This window comes from Lathyrus oleraceus, chromosome 2 (genome assembly GCF_024323335.1).
Source record: "Lathyrus oleraceus cultivar Zhongwan6 chromosome 2, CAAS_Psat_ZW6_1.0, whole genome shotgun sequence".
Lineage (NCBI taxonomy): Eukaryota > Viridiplantae > Streptophyta > Magnoliopsida > Fabales > Fabaceae > Lathyrus > Lathyrus oleraceus.
In genome coordinates, this window is record NC_066580.1 from 419,537,592 (window position 1) to 419,553,084 (window position 15,493).

Consider the following 15,493-nt stretch of genomic DNA (forward strand, 5'->3'; position numbering starts at 1 on the left):
TCTCAATCCGATACTCCTAGCTCAAGGTATGATTTTTCTCGCGAAAGCTGCTAATGCTGAAAATTAAATACGAAAATTAAATAAGTGCAAAAATAACATAAATTATGAAAACACATTAAAACATAAAAATAATCAAAGCAAACCGAAGAAATGCTTAAGTACAAACATGGAAGAACGTGCATCCAAAATGCACTGATCAATGGGTCAACAACATTTTCTCTAAAGAGGATGCTTTTGGCACCAACCCTCACGATAATGATATCTTGGTCATCACCGTTCAACATGGAAACTGGGATATCAGGGGCATCCTGATAGACCCGGGAAGCTATGCCAATGTCCTTTTTTGGGATGTCTTTCAGAAGTTACAATTGAGCCTCGACTACATATAAAGATTCACTGGCTCTCTAATAGGATTATCAGGCAAACTTGTACAAATAATGGGCTATGTGGCCGTAAAAACCATCTGCATCAAGGAAGTTAACACCAAAACCATCGACGTTGGTTGCCTCATCATGGACACCATGTCACCATACAACATCATCATGGGCCCCCCGACCATCAATGCCCTAGGGGAAGTCGTATCCACCCGGTGTCTAACCTTGAAATATTTGCTCCTAGATGGAAGAGTGGGCACCACCCGAGGAGATCAACAAGTGGCTTGCGAATGTTACATGAGGAATATGGAGACAGCCATAGAAGATTTTGGTAAACCTATATTATCGCATACTATTATTGCATCATCATATATATACTAAACTTTTGAGCCTAAAAGATTGCATCATTAAACCTTTGAACCATCTAAATAAAAATATTGCATATCTATTTGCATTCCATCCACATAAAAAAGCCATATGCATCATTTTCAGTGAATCCCAAATTTATAGTCATTGTTGAATATTCAAAAAAATATAGAACCACAAAGAACATATACATATCAGTTAATAGATACATAAATCCTTTTCTCTTTTTCCCATATTGGTTTCCTCTTCTGTCTTTACTTCTATACTCTACAATTGACGATAATTCTCGGATTCCCTAAAAACTAAAAATACATTCATACATTCATGCATTTTCATTTTATGCATATAAACCAAAAAAGAAATGTTATTCGTAACAATTAAATAAGAAATAAACTACAAATAATAATTTTAAGTATACATGTAATAAACTCAAATAATCAGTAAGTTGTCTGGTCTCAAAGGAAGTTGCAACTCCAAGTGTTGTATATATGATGACCAACGCAACACACCCCCAAGCCCAATTGGTATCGTCAAGGCTACTGAACATGCACATGTACTGAGCGTCAATATAAACATGAGACTTGTCCGCAAAAGAGTACATGTTACTAGATGTAGCATGTATGCCCTAGCGACAACCTCATACATATGTGCCTCAACAAGCTCTTCGTACCTACCCTGAAGCCAAGACATGCGAAGGTGAACTCCCCTGTTAAACTCAAACTCCTCCAACACGGCCTCCTCAGAAAGTCCTAAATATCATACAACCACCATACATGCAAGCGACAGGCTAATAACAGGAGCCGTTAAGAATCTGTCGGCGATGGGAAGATGGAACAATGAGGAGACATCATCCAAAGTGATAGTCATCTCCCCAAATGGAACATGAAAGGAAGATGTCTCATTGTGCCATCGCTAAACAAAAGCAGTAAGAAGTGAAACGTCGAGCATGGTAAGTGACCAGTCGGAGAATACGAGGATATCAAAATGATGTACAACTCACTTGACCTGCTTAGGCATCGAAGTCTTGGGTAAGTTCTTCATCTTTGACCAGTGGGATGTCACCTTCAACGTGGGACAGACCTGTAACAAACAAAGTTTAAAAAATTATCCGTTAGGTTTCAACATATCATGGAACAATAATAAATAAATTAAATTTAAACATAACATATATATACATCTCCCTGCCATAGTCGGTATGCTACATGTTCAGAATACTTGGTAAGCACCGACCGGTCAATGGGTCCTCTCGAGAATGCTCCATTAGTGTGCCCGGACAGCTCCGTCGACGGAGCCATAACCTCTGTATCAGCAGTAGTAGAAGGGACTGGATTTGTGCCAGCCACCTCATCAGCAATAACAACATCTGGATGGACCACCTTATCTGCAACAAGGGCATCTGGCTAGACCGCCTTATCTGATACCTCATCAGCAATCTCAACAGCAATATGTATCGCATATGTCTCGACCGCTAAGTCATGAATATCCTGAACATGCACCTCCTAAGCATGAACAACCTCAACATCATCTCTGGGTTGTTCGTCTGATCTCACCCCTGCGTCAGATGCTACGGGGTGCATGGAACTGCCCCTGCTCAACTATTAGTTTTTGGTGCGCAGAATTTCTGAAATTCCCAATAAAAATTCAAATGAAATTCACAGAAATTTTGAAATTTCTGGGAGAGAATTTGGAATTTCCGGTATCGCTAAGGATTTTTCAAATTCGCGCAAATGTTAAGTAGATTTTGAAAATTAGTGAAAAAATCTCCAAGAATAATATAGTCAACTCATTGAGTTTGAGAAGAATAGGGGGGAGTGTCAGAAGTATGTCTTAAAACCATTGAGTGATGAAGAGAAATAAATCATGTTTCAAGATTAACATAAATCAGAAAGCCAAAAAGCAAGAATGTCGACGGAAACGGAAGACGTTGGAGCCGTAGTGGCAGGTTATTATGTTTCTTTAGGCTATTTATTTTGGTTGTAATTTCTCGTTGTACCCACGTATTAAAATTTTGTGTGTGTTTGAACTATAAATAATTCTTTTGAAATGCTTTGAATTATTCAACCAGTTTTTCACAACGAAGGACGCCCACCATGCGACAAAGGAGTATTGTTTACAAGTGAGCCATGTGGGTAAATGGGAGATCAAGAAGTTTTTCGGAGATAACAAATTTGGATTGTGAAAAGTGAATATGCAAGCAATCTTAACTCAAGAGAAACATATTGAAGCATTGAAGTGTGAGGAATTAATGCATGCATGCATAACACACACAGAGAAGACCGAGATGATGGATAAGACCAAGAGTGTCATTATCTTTTACCTTGGTGATAAAGTTCTAAGGGAAATTTTCAGGGAGAAGATTGCTACTTCGATGTGGGTAAAACTTGAATCATTGTATATGAACAAGTATTTGCCTCATATGTTATGTCTAAAACAAAAGCTTTACTCATTTCAAATGGTATATAACAAATCTATAATGGAGCAGTTGACAATATTTCACATGATCATTGATGATCCGGAGAATATTGAAGTGAAGATTGATTATTAGGACAAGACTCTACTGTTGTTGACGATAGTGGTGAAGGCTTAAGCGTATTAATAGGAGAAAATGAGCGTAAAGGAATGTCATAATTAAAGAGGTTTGACAAGTGAAAGGTAAAATTATTTACTAGTAAACAAACTAGTCACTTTATGACGCATTGTCCAGGGAGGAGGGGAAATGATGGTTCTGTTTAAATTGCAGTTGCCTCAGATGAGGATAGTTATGAAAGTGTTGGTGTACTAGTGGCGTCGAGTTTGGATACTGGAGAGGATTGAGTCATAGACTCAGATTCCTCTTTCGACATGTGTGTAAGAAAAGAATACTTTGAGACTTTGATGTTGGAGCAAGGTGGAGTAGTTCTCTTTGGTGACAATAAGGCTTGCAAAGTTCATGGTATTCGTACAGTCAAACTTAAAATATTCTATGATTGTGCATTTCTTATTCACAAAGTGATGTATGTTCCAGAGTTCAGGCGAAATTTGTTATCCATAAGTATGTTTGATGATATAGGTTATTACACTAGAGTTGAGCATTGGGTTTTGAAGATTTCACAAGGTGAGATGATCGTAGCTAAAGGGTCTAAAATATGTGGCTTATATATTTTAGAAGATTCCAATGTTGTTATTCATTCATCGTCATCTAGTGAAGACATTCATGAAAAGAACTAGCTATGAGATTTGAGGTGAAGGCATGGTGGATGTCTGGAGGTTGTTTTGGAGCACTTTAATGAATTTTGCATAAGACAAGGGATGAAAACGCATGTTATCGTTGAATTATCATTGAGTTTCTAGAGTAAGGTCGAGGTCAAAGAATCTTACCTTGTTGGCATGTGTTCATTTACATGAATAAACATACAAACACCTACGGTAGTTTGTAGTAGAAAACCTGAAAAATTACTCTTATTCAAAGATCGCCAAAGCTTTTCCGTATTGTGCAAATCAAGTTAATTCAGCTTGATGATAAAGGTGTGATTATCTCTTCAATAGTAAGAGTTATGAGTTGTTGGGAGTGAAACCTGATGGATAGAAGTTCATCAATTACATATGTATTACTTTCAGTGAGTCCCGTCAGGGGAAGAAGAGTAAAGACCTAGGGATGAAGCTTTCAGAAACTATGGCGGAAAAGACTCGGTTTGAGATGGAATTTCCTATTATGGATACTAGTAGTAGTGAGAGAATGATTACAGAGACCTCCGATTATCATTTGACTCGTAATAAGATAAGGAGGGAGATTGTACCATTTCAAAGGGTTGCAAAATTCATAAATAGAGAGATCAGGGAGACATTCAAAAACAAGGAGAGTAAAAGATGGTTTGTAAGACTTAGAAAGAAGATTGGTGTGATATCATTGGAGAACTTAAATTAAGGGAGGATGTTGAACTTTGATTCAAGTTGGCTAATTCATTTAAGAGTTAGTTGCCAGTTAGTTAGTTTGTAAATATAGTTTCTTAATGCTTGGCTTGCCAGCAAACCAATATGGCACAAAAGCTTCAATGAATAACAAGTACTACACTTACACTTATGTTGATCTCATTTTTCTACACTAAACTCTAACAAATACAACTCTAATAAGCTAAGTGCAAATATGTTCTTATCATTCCTCCTCCACAACTCCATCCATTTTATTTAATTAACAAAGTCCAACCAAACATGCATCAAGTGAAAAAGGAGAACGAAATAACGCTTGAATTTAGGTACATGATTTTTATATACATAATGACTTGTAGTAGCACTATTCTTCCGTTTAAAACAGTCTGACACCTTGCCTGGTAACCAACTAAAAGATCAAGGAATTCGTATGACCTCGTACTGATGAGAAATTTGAATAGGAGATTGCTCTGATACACATCTGTTCTCGGACCAAAGTTCCAGGTTGACAGTGTCAGAATCCCATTGAACAATACACTTCAATACCTCGTTAACATTAAATCGATTAACCAGTGCCAAGCCAAGACGTTTATCAACAAACCTCCACTCACCTGAAATGAAATTTTAATTAAAATTCTATGATGGGATGAGTTGTCTAATACTATTGATTATTATTGCTTGAATAAATAAACATCTTGACTTCATGTCTCTTAAACTCTCTTGCCTACTTGCCCGTCTGAAGACTGTCATCACATTCTAAGATTAAAGTGTTTTAAGGTCGGTAAAGGGTTAAAATGATCATTACCATTGGGAATAAGGCGTCCTTCGAAGATTTGCTCTCTACCATCTGGAAAGACTTCGTGCTTTGATCCATCAACTGAAGTAAATGAGACAAAAGATTCTGATGGGTGCAAAAGAATGAATGTTGGGTGAATTCTTAAGCATGCCAACCTGCAGAATATATATAAGGAAGCATAGTTGAAATTAGAGCCTCTGAAGCAGCAAGAGTCTAAGTAGTTTTAGTAGAGAAAATAATAGATAACAGGGATATATTAAGAATTTCTGTAGTTACTGAGAATGTAAAACATATTTAGCTGGGTTCATCTGAACCTCAACTTTCCACTAGAATCCTAACGCTCAGAAAAAAAATGTCATACTCATACAAATCAAATACAGTCTTCTAATTAGCTCCAGCCAATTAGAAATCTAGTATTAGTATAAATAGTGACTAGTACTTGGTCTTTTGTGACCAATAATGTCAACAATATAACTTCTCACTCTTCTCCTCATTTAAAACCCTCTTACTTCAACAATTATCATAAATGAGATGCATGCTAATATTATCAAGGTACAAGACAAGTTTCAAATAAAACCTTGAGAACCCTCCGGTACCAGCTCCGACGCTGTGTGCTATTATGCTAGAGTTTATTTGGATGATGTTGGCAGCGTTCTTTGGAAAATATATCTTCCGTTGAAGAACCAATCCTCCACCAATATCACCCTCCAATACCACAGATTCCTCCTCTTCAGCATGCTCAAGTTCTCGACTGCAATGGAAAATAAGTTTGCCAAGAAGGACATGTTGAGTACAAAAATGTACAGCAGAGAAAGGGTGGAGTGAGAATAAAAGAACATGATAGCAGAAGAGCATATACAAGATTTACAATGGCCTTTGATGGATCTTCAACAATAATGTTTCCCCAATGAAGCAGTGAAGTACAAGGGAAACTTACTTGATTATAGAATATTCCTCAGAACACCCAGCAGAACGATACTCTGTACCACTGTACTCCTCATAGCCACTGATTTCAATCCTTCTATGGAGCCACTGTGTTCCTGAAAACACATAGTTTATTGTGATGAATAATAATAAAATGGATATTATAAAACAAAATATTCCATCCATGTTGCATTAGGAAATGGACATTATAAAACAAAATATTTCATCCAGGTACAGCGACACTGGACTTAGTCACTGAGTCTACAATAGAAAACTTCTACTACATCTAAGATTATTTTTGATTAAAAAGAAAATGGCAAGCTTCAGGAATTTATTGTACATTCACAAATATTTAAAAGATTATATAGTGCTAATGGATAATCAATTTACCTGAAGGAGAGTGCATCATGGAGATGATTCTACCCCCAATCCAGGGAACAACTTTAAGAAGCCAGTCACTACTTTTCAGTTCAATAGGAGTTCTTGAAACTATGTCTTCTACATCAGGAATTTGAATTGCTTTTTCTGCAAAACATTCAGAAAGTGGTGGCATAACTTGATACAGATTTGACATTTTTACAATACTTGCATTGCATGCGTATTAGATACAACTTGGAAGTAATATGTAATATAATACGCAGAAATAAATACTAAAACCGATGCAATAAAGTCTTGATTCTCAGAGAGGGGAAAACCCATATGACAGGTAAAACTATGGATAGTGTAGCACAGAAATAGCAAGATAAATATCCAAACCAAGAATAATGTGTGATAGATGTCATATTATATCTTTCAAAAGCCGGCCTATTTTCAAGGGATAAACTAGAAAACACAATAATTATACCACAGGATAAAATGCAGATCAGAAAATAAAAGGATGGTGAAGAAAATAATAATTTTAGTGTAACATACAGGATGATACTCATAAATTGACCAGGTAAAGATTTGAACAAGCGCGTACCCAATTGTTCCTTGTATTTTTTCTCACTAGTCAATACCAGCTTCGACACCTCCTCCTCTGAAGGCAAATTTACATGCAGAACTTCCCCATCCACTCCCCATGTATCAAGCTGTTTAGAAAACCAAATTGTTTAAATATTAAGATAAGTGCCCGGTAAAAGATAGATTCATGTTTCATTTTCTTCAAAGTTTCCTCTTATGAGAACTCACATACCATTGCACCCCCACCTAGTAATAATTGAATGTGGAGGTGGCGTGTAGGTCTTTTCCATGATCCTTCAGTTTTGTGCACAATCACAGTAACAACCGATGATTGAAGTTCAGCCACATAACGTGTTAATAAATAATTTCCCTTAGTGAATTCATATCCATCACCATCATCCTCAAATAGAAAACCTTCAGCTTTACCTGTCAATGATTTAAATCTTGTTCATACAGTCTTTAAGAGCAAACACTAATCTGACGAGTAAAGACCTTATTAAAATATCAGTTATTGACTTATTGTATTCAAACATGCAAGGTCAAATTGAATGCATGGACTTACCATATTCATCTAGAGCAACGAGAAGTGTCAATTCGTCTGATGGAGAAGCTTCTCCAACATGTTGAAGAGGGAGGCCCACAGGAATAATTGAGCCCCCTTTCAAATATAAAGCTGGCAAATCCTGACATGCCCCAAACAGAATAAAAATTATTTTTTCGTAAAGATAATAAAAATAAAAAACATATGATTATCCGTCCTACTAAAATAAAATACAAACAAAATGAGCAGCAAAAAATACCGGATGTGAATCACTGAAATCAAAACCCAGCCATATCCCCTTTGGTAGAGTAACCTCCAACTTATCCAACCCCTGATTGGGCGTGGTGCTGATCAAGATAAAAACAAGACATTAAATCAGCACAACTTGTAAGGTAATAAATGAGGAAAAAAATTACTCTTCCAATATTTGCCTCTACAATGCCAAATGGACATTGTCGGGATAAAGTGTTTCAACTTAAATACCAAAAAACACACATGCGTAAACCTGTAGAATATGCTCATAGATAGTGATAATGTATCTCGAGTCTCAAAAAAGATATAAAAATTGACATTAGTGTAGAAGTTTGTATGGAAGGACAGTGACTATTATTTTAGATTAGATTAAGATTTGAATTATCCAATTCAGACAAGACTTAAATTTCAGTTTTAGAAGTTTCAGCAGATTCAAATATCAATTGATTGAAACCAGAAGCTTGGAGAACAATTCACAAGAGTGAACCACCACCACCACCACCACCACCACCAGGTGCAGCACCTTCATCATTGTTGATATTGCTTATAAAAGAAAAGGAAGGATGGACGGTTTACCAGGAGATTCACTATGACAAAAATGACTCTTCTTTTACAGCTAGAAACGATGACTTGTAATTTCCTTTTCCTATCATTCCCCCTTTCTCAATGACTAAAAGCTATATCATTTTTTCCCACTAAAATGCATAATAGTATAAGGAAAACGAAGCCTAATTTGTGCAAAGACATCTCTCATAAGATAGCAGTGTAATCTAGATTGATTGATGATAAACAGGGTTAGGAAGTAGAATAACCTTGCATAAACTAAAACTGGACCAAGCAAAAATGAATTTTCAAGTTTCCTCAAGCTAGGATCTTTTGGATCTGCAAAAGAAAAAAGAAATATTCATGATGCATAAGAAGAAAGTTCAAATATCATTCATGAAACCAAAGACATTAGAAGTAATCAACAGAACAAGAACTCACCAGCAAAGAAAGTAGGGGTTGCCACTGGAGTGCCCCTTGTATGTGCAAAATAAAAAAGTGTATAGATAAGGGGGATAAGGCGGTAGCGCCTCTTCAATGCCAATCGGCAAACTTCTTCACACTAAAAATTAGAGCTGAATTAGTAATGCACAGTTTTAGCATATAAGTAATTTGAAACTACAGAACACCATTTTGTTAAATGAGGAGTAGAATTATGAGGGTTGAATTAGTCATCTTGGAGTTCACATAAATGTCCACTATATGACAAGTTGGAACAATTATATTGATTGATTCTATGCAGCTAAAGTTGATCCAACCTCTTCCCCAAAGGACCAGGGTTCATGGTCGGTGGATTCAGCTTCAGAATGTCCTCGGCAGAACGGAAACAAGGATCCTACACCCATCCACCTTCCGAAAAGCCTTGGTGTTGCATTGCCGGCAAATCCACCAATATCAGGACCTGAAAGTGGCTGACCACTGAGTCCCTGAACACAACAAATTCAAATTATGAAGAAAATTTGAAAATGTATTTAATGCGACTGTTTATAGTTAGATTTGATATAAACACTACATCATAACAAGAGAATTCCATCTTCATTCACCTGGCACTGATCTACATATTCAAACACTTTGGAAAAAACATGTGAATTGTTTTCCTTGAAGAAGAAACGCTAGCTCTCACAGCATATAGTTCTAAAAAGGAAACCGACAATAAGATCATGTGCCAACAGCGTCCTAAAGAATAAATCATAACCACAACTCCAATAATGTGCAGTTAAAGGTTTAGTTCCTCATTTGAGTAAGTAATTGGCATAACAACTTATATCTAGCTATAAATACACTGTATCCAATCCAATATACCAAATAAATGCATAGGTAGAAGTGCATTAAATAAGTTGTGACGAGGAAATGACTACGAATGCTTAAATCATGCTTCACAAAAAGCTGCAGAACTGAATGGTGTCAAGAGAGTATCGAATGACAATGTTGTTCAAGGGAATTAGCAGTTATACTCCTAAGATCCTTACCAGCTGAAGTACCATGGAGATACTCATATGAAGATGCTCCCAGGTTGAAAGATTATCTCCAGTCCATGTTGCAGCATACCTTTGGCTGCCACTAAATCCAGCTCTGGTGAGAACAAAAGGACGCTTATTTTCATTAGCTAGTTTCATGCCTTCATAGGTTGATCTTGCCATCAGCAGACCATACACCTATAGGGAAAAGTCATAGTAAATAATAAAAGTTCAGTATGCGCCACAGTACAGGATAAGGCATAAAAAACTCAACAACTATAAATTCATAAAGAAACATCAGAATCAAGCCCCGCATCTTATTACATTTACATGATCAAAGTGCATTTTACATGTAAGCATTGTCCACAAATTTATGGTAAATTGATACGTGACTCGAAAATCGTAAAGGGGAAGGATTATCACATTATGATAGAAAGAATGATTCTGACAACCTCCAAGGTCACCATCACCTCTATGAACATTACTCTCAGGCATTGTGTTCATTGCAACCTGGAAAAGAAAGAAATTTTAAAAGGTTGAAACGGGACTTATCAATAGTCTCAAATAGTGAGACTTGGAACATATTGTTTCTTATTTTGAGAAAAGAAACCAAAGAGATTATAGTTACCTCAAAGACAGCCGGTTCGTTCATATCATTCCATATACCATCAACGCCATTGGAAACAAAGTCTTTAACTAAACTTCCCCACCATGCACGAACGTTTGACTGTGTATAGTCAGGGAAGACACAAGGCCCAGGCCACACGTCCCCTGAGAATGGATATATGGGCTCAATGCATCACCAAAAGGAAAAAGGACATAGAGATAAAGTACTAATGCGTGAAGAAAATATACCAACAAAAGGTGTTCCATCTGCCTTTTGGACCCAAACGTCATTTTCAGAACCACTATCATATACAAAATAACCCCTTTCCTGCTTTATCCCAGGATCAAGCATCCAAATAGCTTTGAAACCACTATAATGGAGATCTTTCACTAAAGACTTGGGATCCTTAAAGCGCTCCTGAATGATAGCATAATACTTACGTTTTAGGCAAAATATTATTGCTATAGACATTACAATTTGCCAGCCAGCCAGAACCAAAAGTTTAACTTAGAATTTTCCAAATTACAAATGCTAGTTAGAGAACTAATGCTAGGCACCGAAGGAAAATTATGCAATGCATCATTTGAACTTATGAGTTGCAGACTACACGTACTCATCACTTGAACAATTCATGAGCACAACTAAGAACACCTTATGTGAAAATCAAAACAATGACACTGTAAATTGATTACTGATTGCAGAGGAAGAACATGCCTTGTCAAAGGTAAAACAACGAAAACCGTCCATGTAATCGATATCCATCCATATCACATCACAAGGTATGCTCTTTTCCCGAAATGTTTTTGCAACCTGCAAATGTTCAATTGTTAATGGAGCATTAACCATACTTTTAGTCCCTATAAAATTACAAAATTTTGTTTTTCATTCCTACTTTTTAGTCCCTACAAACCTATCATGCAAACAGTTTTAGTCTTTGATGTTAAGTCAGAATATATTTTTTATTTTAATGATTTTTGTCAGGCATGTTTTCGAACATTATAAAAAAAATCATAAAAACTTAGAATGAATTAAATATGAATTTTATGAACACCTAAAACTAAAGATAGAAGTAACAAAATTTTGGACTTAGAAATCAAATTTTGAACTCTTTTTGTGGAGGGAATTTTTATAATGTTCTAAACATGTATGTAAAAACATCATTCAAAATTATGTAGTTTTTTAAAAGATATTCAAAAAAATACATGTTGACGACTAAAAGTGCTTGCAAGATGATTTTGTTGTGACTAAAGTTGCAATTTTTTTATATGGTTTTGGAGAAAAATTTAGTAACTTCGTTGGAACGAAAAATATATTTAACCCTAAATAAAATATGAAGCATTCTTTTGCAAAACTAACAAGCAATGGACAGTCGGAACATACGGGATGATAGAAATGAAAACTTGAATGTCTACAATACATAAACATATAAGCATGCAATATATCTGGTATGATGTGCATCAAAATTTTAGATAGATCTTAAAAAGATTTCCTTGTCTCTTATCCAAACAAATAACAACAGTCAACAGCAGTAAGAAGTTGGAACACGTGTTATATACTGCATCTCCAGCTCAAGCTTTCTACATCTGTAAATGCTATTAATCCTTGGTTCATCACTTTTGGGAAAGAGTAGGAGTAGCACGAAGTACCTCCAGAACTCTCTGATCAGATAAATAGCTCCAACGGCATTGTTGATAACCTAGTGACCACTTTGGCGGCATAAACACAGTTCCTGATGATAAAAGAATATGTAAGGATGTATCTTTCACCACCAAAATGAAGTAAATGATCACGCTGGAAAATTTTGTACAACATTCACCTCTAATACATGTGTTAAGCTATATTACTTTTAGTCGAAGTTTTTGTTTAGAAAATTACCAATTGCTTTTGATAGAGATATCAAAACCTCTGTAGGTGAAGCAAAAGGACCAAATGTAATGACAGGGTATGAGGATGGAGCAATGAAACGTACTATTGATTCTTTCCTCAGATCTATCTACTTATGAACACAGGAAAAGACCATCAAGCAGAGCATTACATCATTATAAAAGCACTTGCATGATATGTCTCTTCAAGGTTAACCTCGAGAAATGACAAAAAGCTAAATTTAACATTACCTCGCAGCGCCTTGAAGTGTCAGCAAGAATTCCTAGGGCCTCTCCATTTGGAAGAACAGCTAAAACCCATGGGTGTGATTGGTATAAGGATGCAGTTTCAGGACCATAACCCCACGCGTCCGTGTTCCATGTGAAACCCTTAAAATAAAATTATAACTGATGAGTCTATATATAATAAGAAAATCTATTTGAAACAAAAATTTCCTATGGCTACTTACTCTTTTGCCTGTTCTCTCAAGTTGTCCACCAACTTCTCCAGTTCCATAGAGGGAGGTACCTATAGGTAGCTGGTTTGAAAGCAAACTCAATCAACCTTTGAAGACAAAGGACATGGAATTGCTTAAGCAGAAAATTAGGCCACAACAAAAATTAAAAGAGAATAAAAGATAAACAAACAAACAAACAATAGATTAAGCTAAAAGGTAACCAACATTTAGACTCTCTCAGAGAAAATGTAAGATTTCCGAATAAGATAACTTATAGCTTATCGCTACCATATTGAATTTGAAGTGTTTTGTAAAATTAGCTAATGAACAATAACTCCGAGCATATTCGCTTTAAGCTAGCAGAAACTATAAAAGACGGAGCAACTGACCTCGAGTTGGACAACTTGCTGGTCTAGAAGGCACTCAAAGGTAGGGGTATAAGAAGGAACCTTGTGAGTATTATTAGTGATGGGAGTCTCTCTATCCCTACTATTCAGAAAAGAAATACTAGGATATGCTGCATCTCTATCATCTGCAGAACAATCAAATCGAAACACTCCATCATCCAAAATAGGCTCAAAAATCATATTCCCCAATGATCTCACATCGGTACTTCCACTAGAGACTTGTCCTTCGTAATTAGCCATTTCAATAAATTTCTTCTGCAAGCCAAAAATAGCATAAGCAGTAAACACACAAAAACGATTATAGTGTAAAAATAACATGAAATTCAGAACACAGTAATCATAACTACAATCCGCAAAAAATAAAGTGAAATTGATGAATAAGCTACTTAAGCTTCAAAGAAAGTAGTTCATGTCGATCGGCGATTAAAGCATGCAATGACTAAAAAGGAATTCCAAATTCAAAGATAGAGCTAGTAGTAGCTTGCAAAAGGACCTGTAACTGTAAGTTCCGAAATGTGACGTGGAAGAATCAAAGAAGGAACCTGAGAGTGATAATCGAAGAGGAAAGTGGATTGTTCCGGTGATGACTGAACGGAGATGCCAACGGCGGTGAAAATGGAATCGCTCCGGCTTTGGCAACTCTGTAACTGCCAATGTAACTGCAACTCAAGGCTTATTCTGCTTCCATCGTTTCCTGTGATCGTGGACTTTAATAGTGTCATTTTTATTTTAAAATAATACTCCATTATTATTCAATAAACTATTTGATTTATGGTGAACTTGAGTGGAAGAATCAGTCTTTGAGAAATGATATTCAAACACAAGTGACGATATAGTGTGACGCCGTATTTGTTAAAGGGCAAGTCCGTATTTTCCGTATGTGTGCATGGACAAACTGTGTGGTTTTCAAATACAATATTTTATGATCTCTGCCAACTATCTAACAATGGATAGATATCAACTATCATTTTTTACTTCTTTTTTTATCTTTTTCCATTATGCAAGATCTTTAAAAAGAAGTTAACAAATTATCCAATAATATAAATTCTACTTTTTTTTAAGAAGCAAAATAAACTGAATTAAAAATAAATAAATAAAAGTCTAGCACAAGGAATGCTAGCTTTACAACTGATCCAATGCATGAATGAAACCCACTCCAGACCAGTCCGAACTAAAAACACTTCTTGTAGAGAATATTCTATTACAAACCAATCCCAAAATTATATGGAAAGTAGATTCCATACTAACTAACAAAATCAAACATGTGACTCAAACTACGAAGGCTCGATTTTCTGAATAACCAATTCCAAGTGGTTTGTTTCACGTCCTCGACCAACTTTTCTACATTGACGAATTTGCTGTTGTATATCTCATCGTTCATTGCGCACCACATAATCCATACACGAGTTCAAGTACAAGCGTTTATGCTTTGAACCACACTTATATTGATTTTGCATGGAACCGACTAGATGCGACCATGCTTTGCATCATATCACAGGAATAAGGCAGAGTTCAGTTAAATGCGGTTATGCTTGGAATCATACTTACAAGTGGGGTATGAAACCAGCTATATATGACCATACTATGAATTGCCGCTCCGCGTCATAGAGGATCATTCTCTAGTCAAAGATAGAGGATCTGCATCCCTGCCCCATAGACTAACTCGGATCGAGGTGAACGTCTCTAAGCTCCACCACTCACGTCCCTTGGATGGGCTAGATCCAAAGGGAGGTGCGTCAGCGACGCAAGAATGTGTGTAGTTCTTTGACAAGGGGTATTTAAGTGATGTAGTCAGACGTGCAAAGTGTCTCCGACAGCACTCCTAGGGAAATTGGTTGTTGTAGTCGGATGTGCAAACAGATCCCCTGAAATCTTTAGGCACGTCAGACGCTGTGGGGAATTGATTGTTGTAGTGGGAAGTGCAAAGCATCTCCGATAACACCCTTGAAATCTTTAAGCATGCTTGCCGATATGAAAAATTGATTGTTGTAGTCGAATGTGCAAAGTGTCTCCGACAGCACCCCTAAAATCTTTAGGCGCGCTCTGCTCTGTGGAGAA

At 36.4% G+C, this 15,493-nt stretch overlaps 1 protein-coding gene across 1 annotated transcript; it reads right to left on the bottom strand.

Moving 5' to 3' along the window:
- Positions 1 to 4,755: 4,755 nt before the first annotated feature.
- On the bottom strand, positions 4,756 to 14,251 carry LOC127119867 (uncharacterized). The gene is made up of 23 exons (XM_051050226.1): positions 13,978 to 14,251; positions 13,418 to 13,690; positions 13,041 to 13,109; positions 12,823 to 12,960; positions 12,584 to 12,701; positions 12,355 to 12,437; positions 11,423 to 11,518; positions 10,957 to 11,125; positions 10,730 to 10,872; positions 10,525 to 10,611; positions 10,114 to 10,299; positions 9,403 to 9,570; positions 9,086 to 9,206; positions 8,914 to 8,983; positions 8,109 to 8,196; positions 7,871 to 7,991; positions 7,541 to 7,734; positions 7,328 to 7,436; positions 6,757 to 6,891; positions 6,380 to 6,482; positions 6,020 to 6,193; positions 5,452 to 5,597; positions 4,756 to 5,257 (listed from the first exon to the last, which is right to left on the bottom strand). Exons 1-23 carry the CDS (start codon positions 14,179 to 14,181, stop codon positions 5,064 to 5,066), a joined length of 3,189 nt encoding a protein of 1,062 aa, XP_050906183.1. The 5' UTR covers positions 14,182 to 14,251; the 3' UTR covers positions 4,756 to 5,063.
- Between the last annotated feature and the right edge of the window lie 1,242 nt (positions 14,252 to 15,493).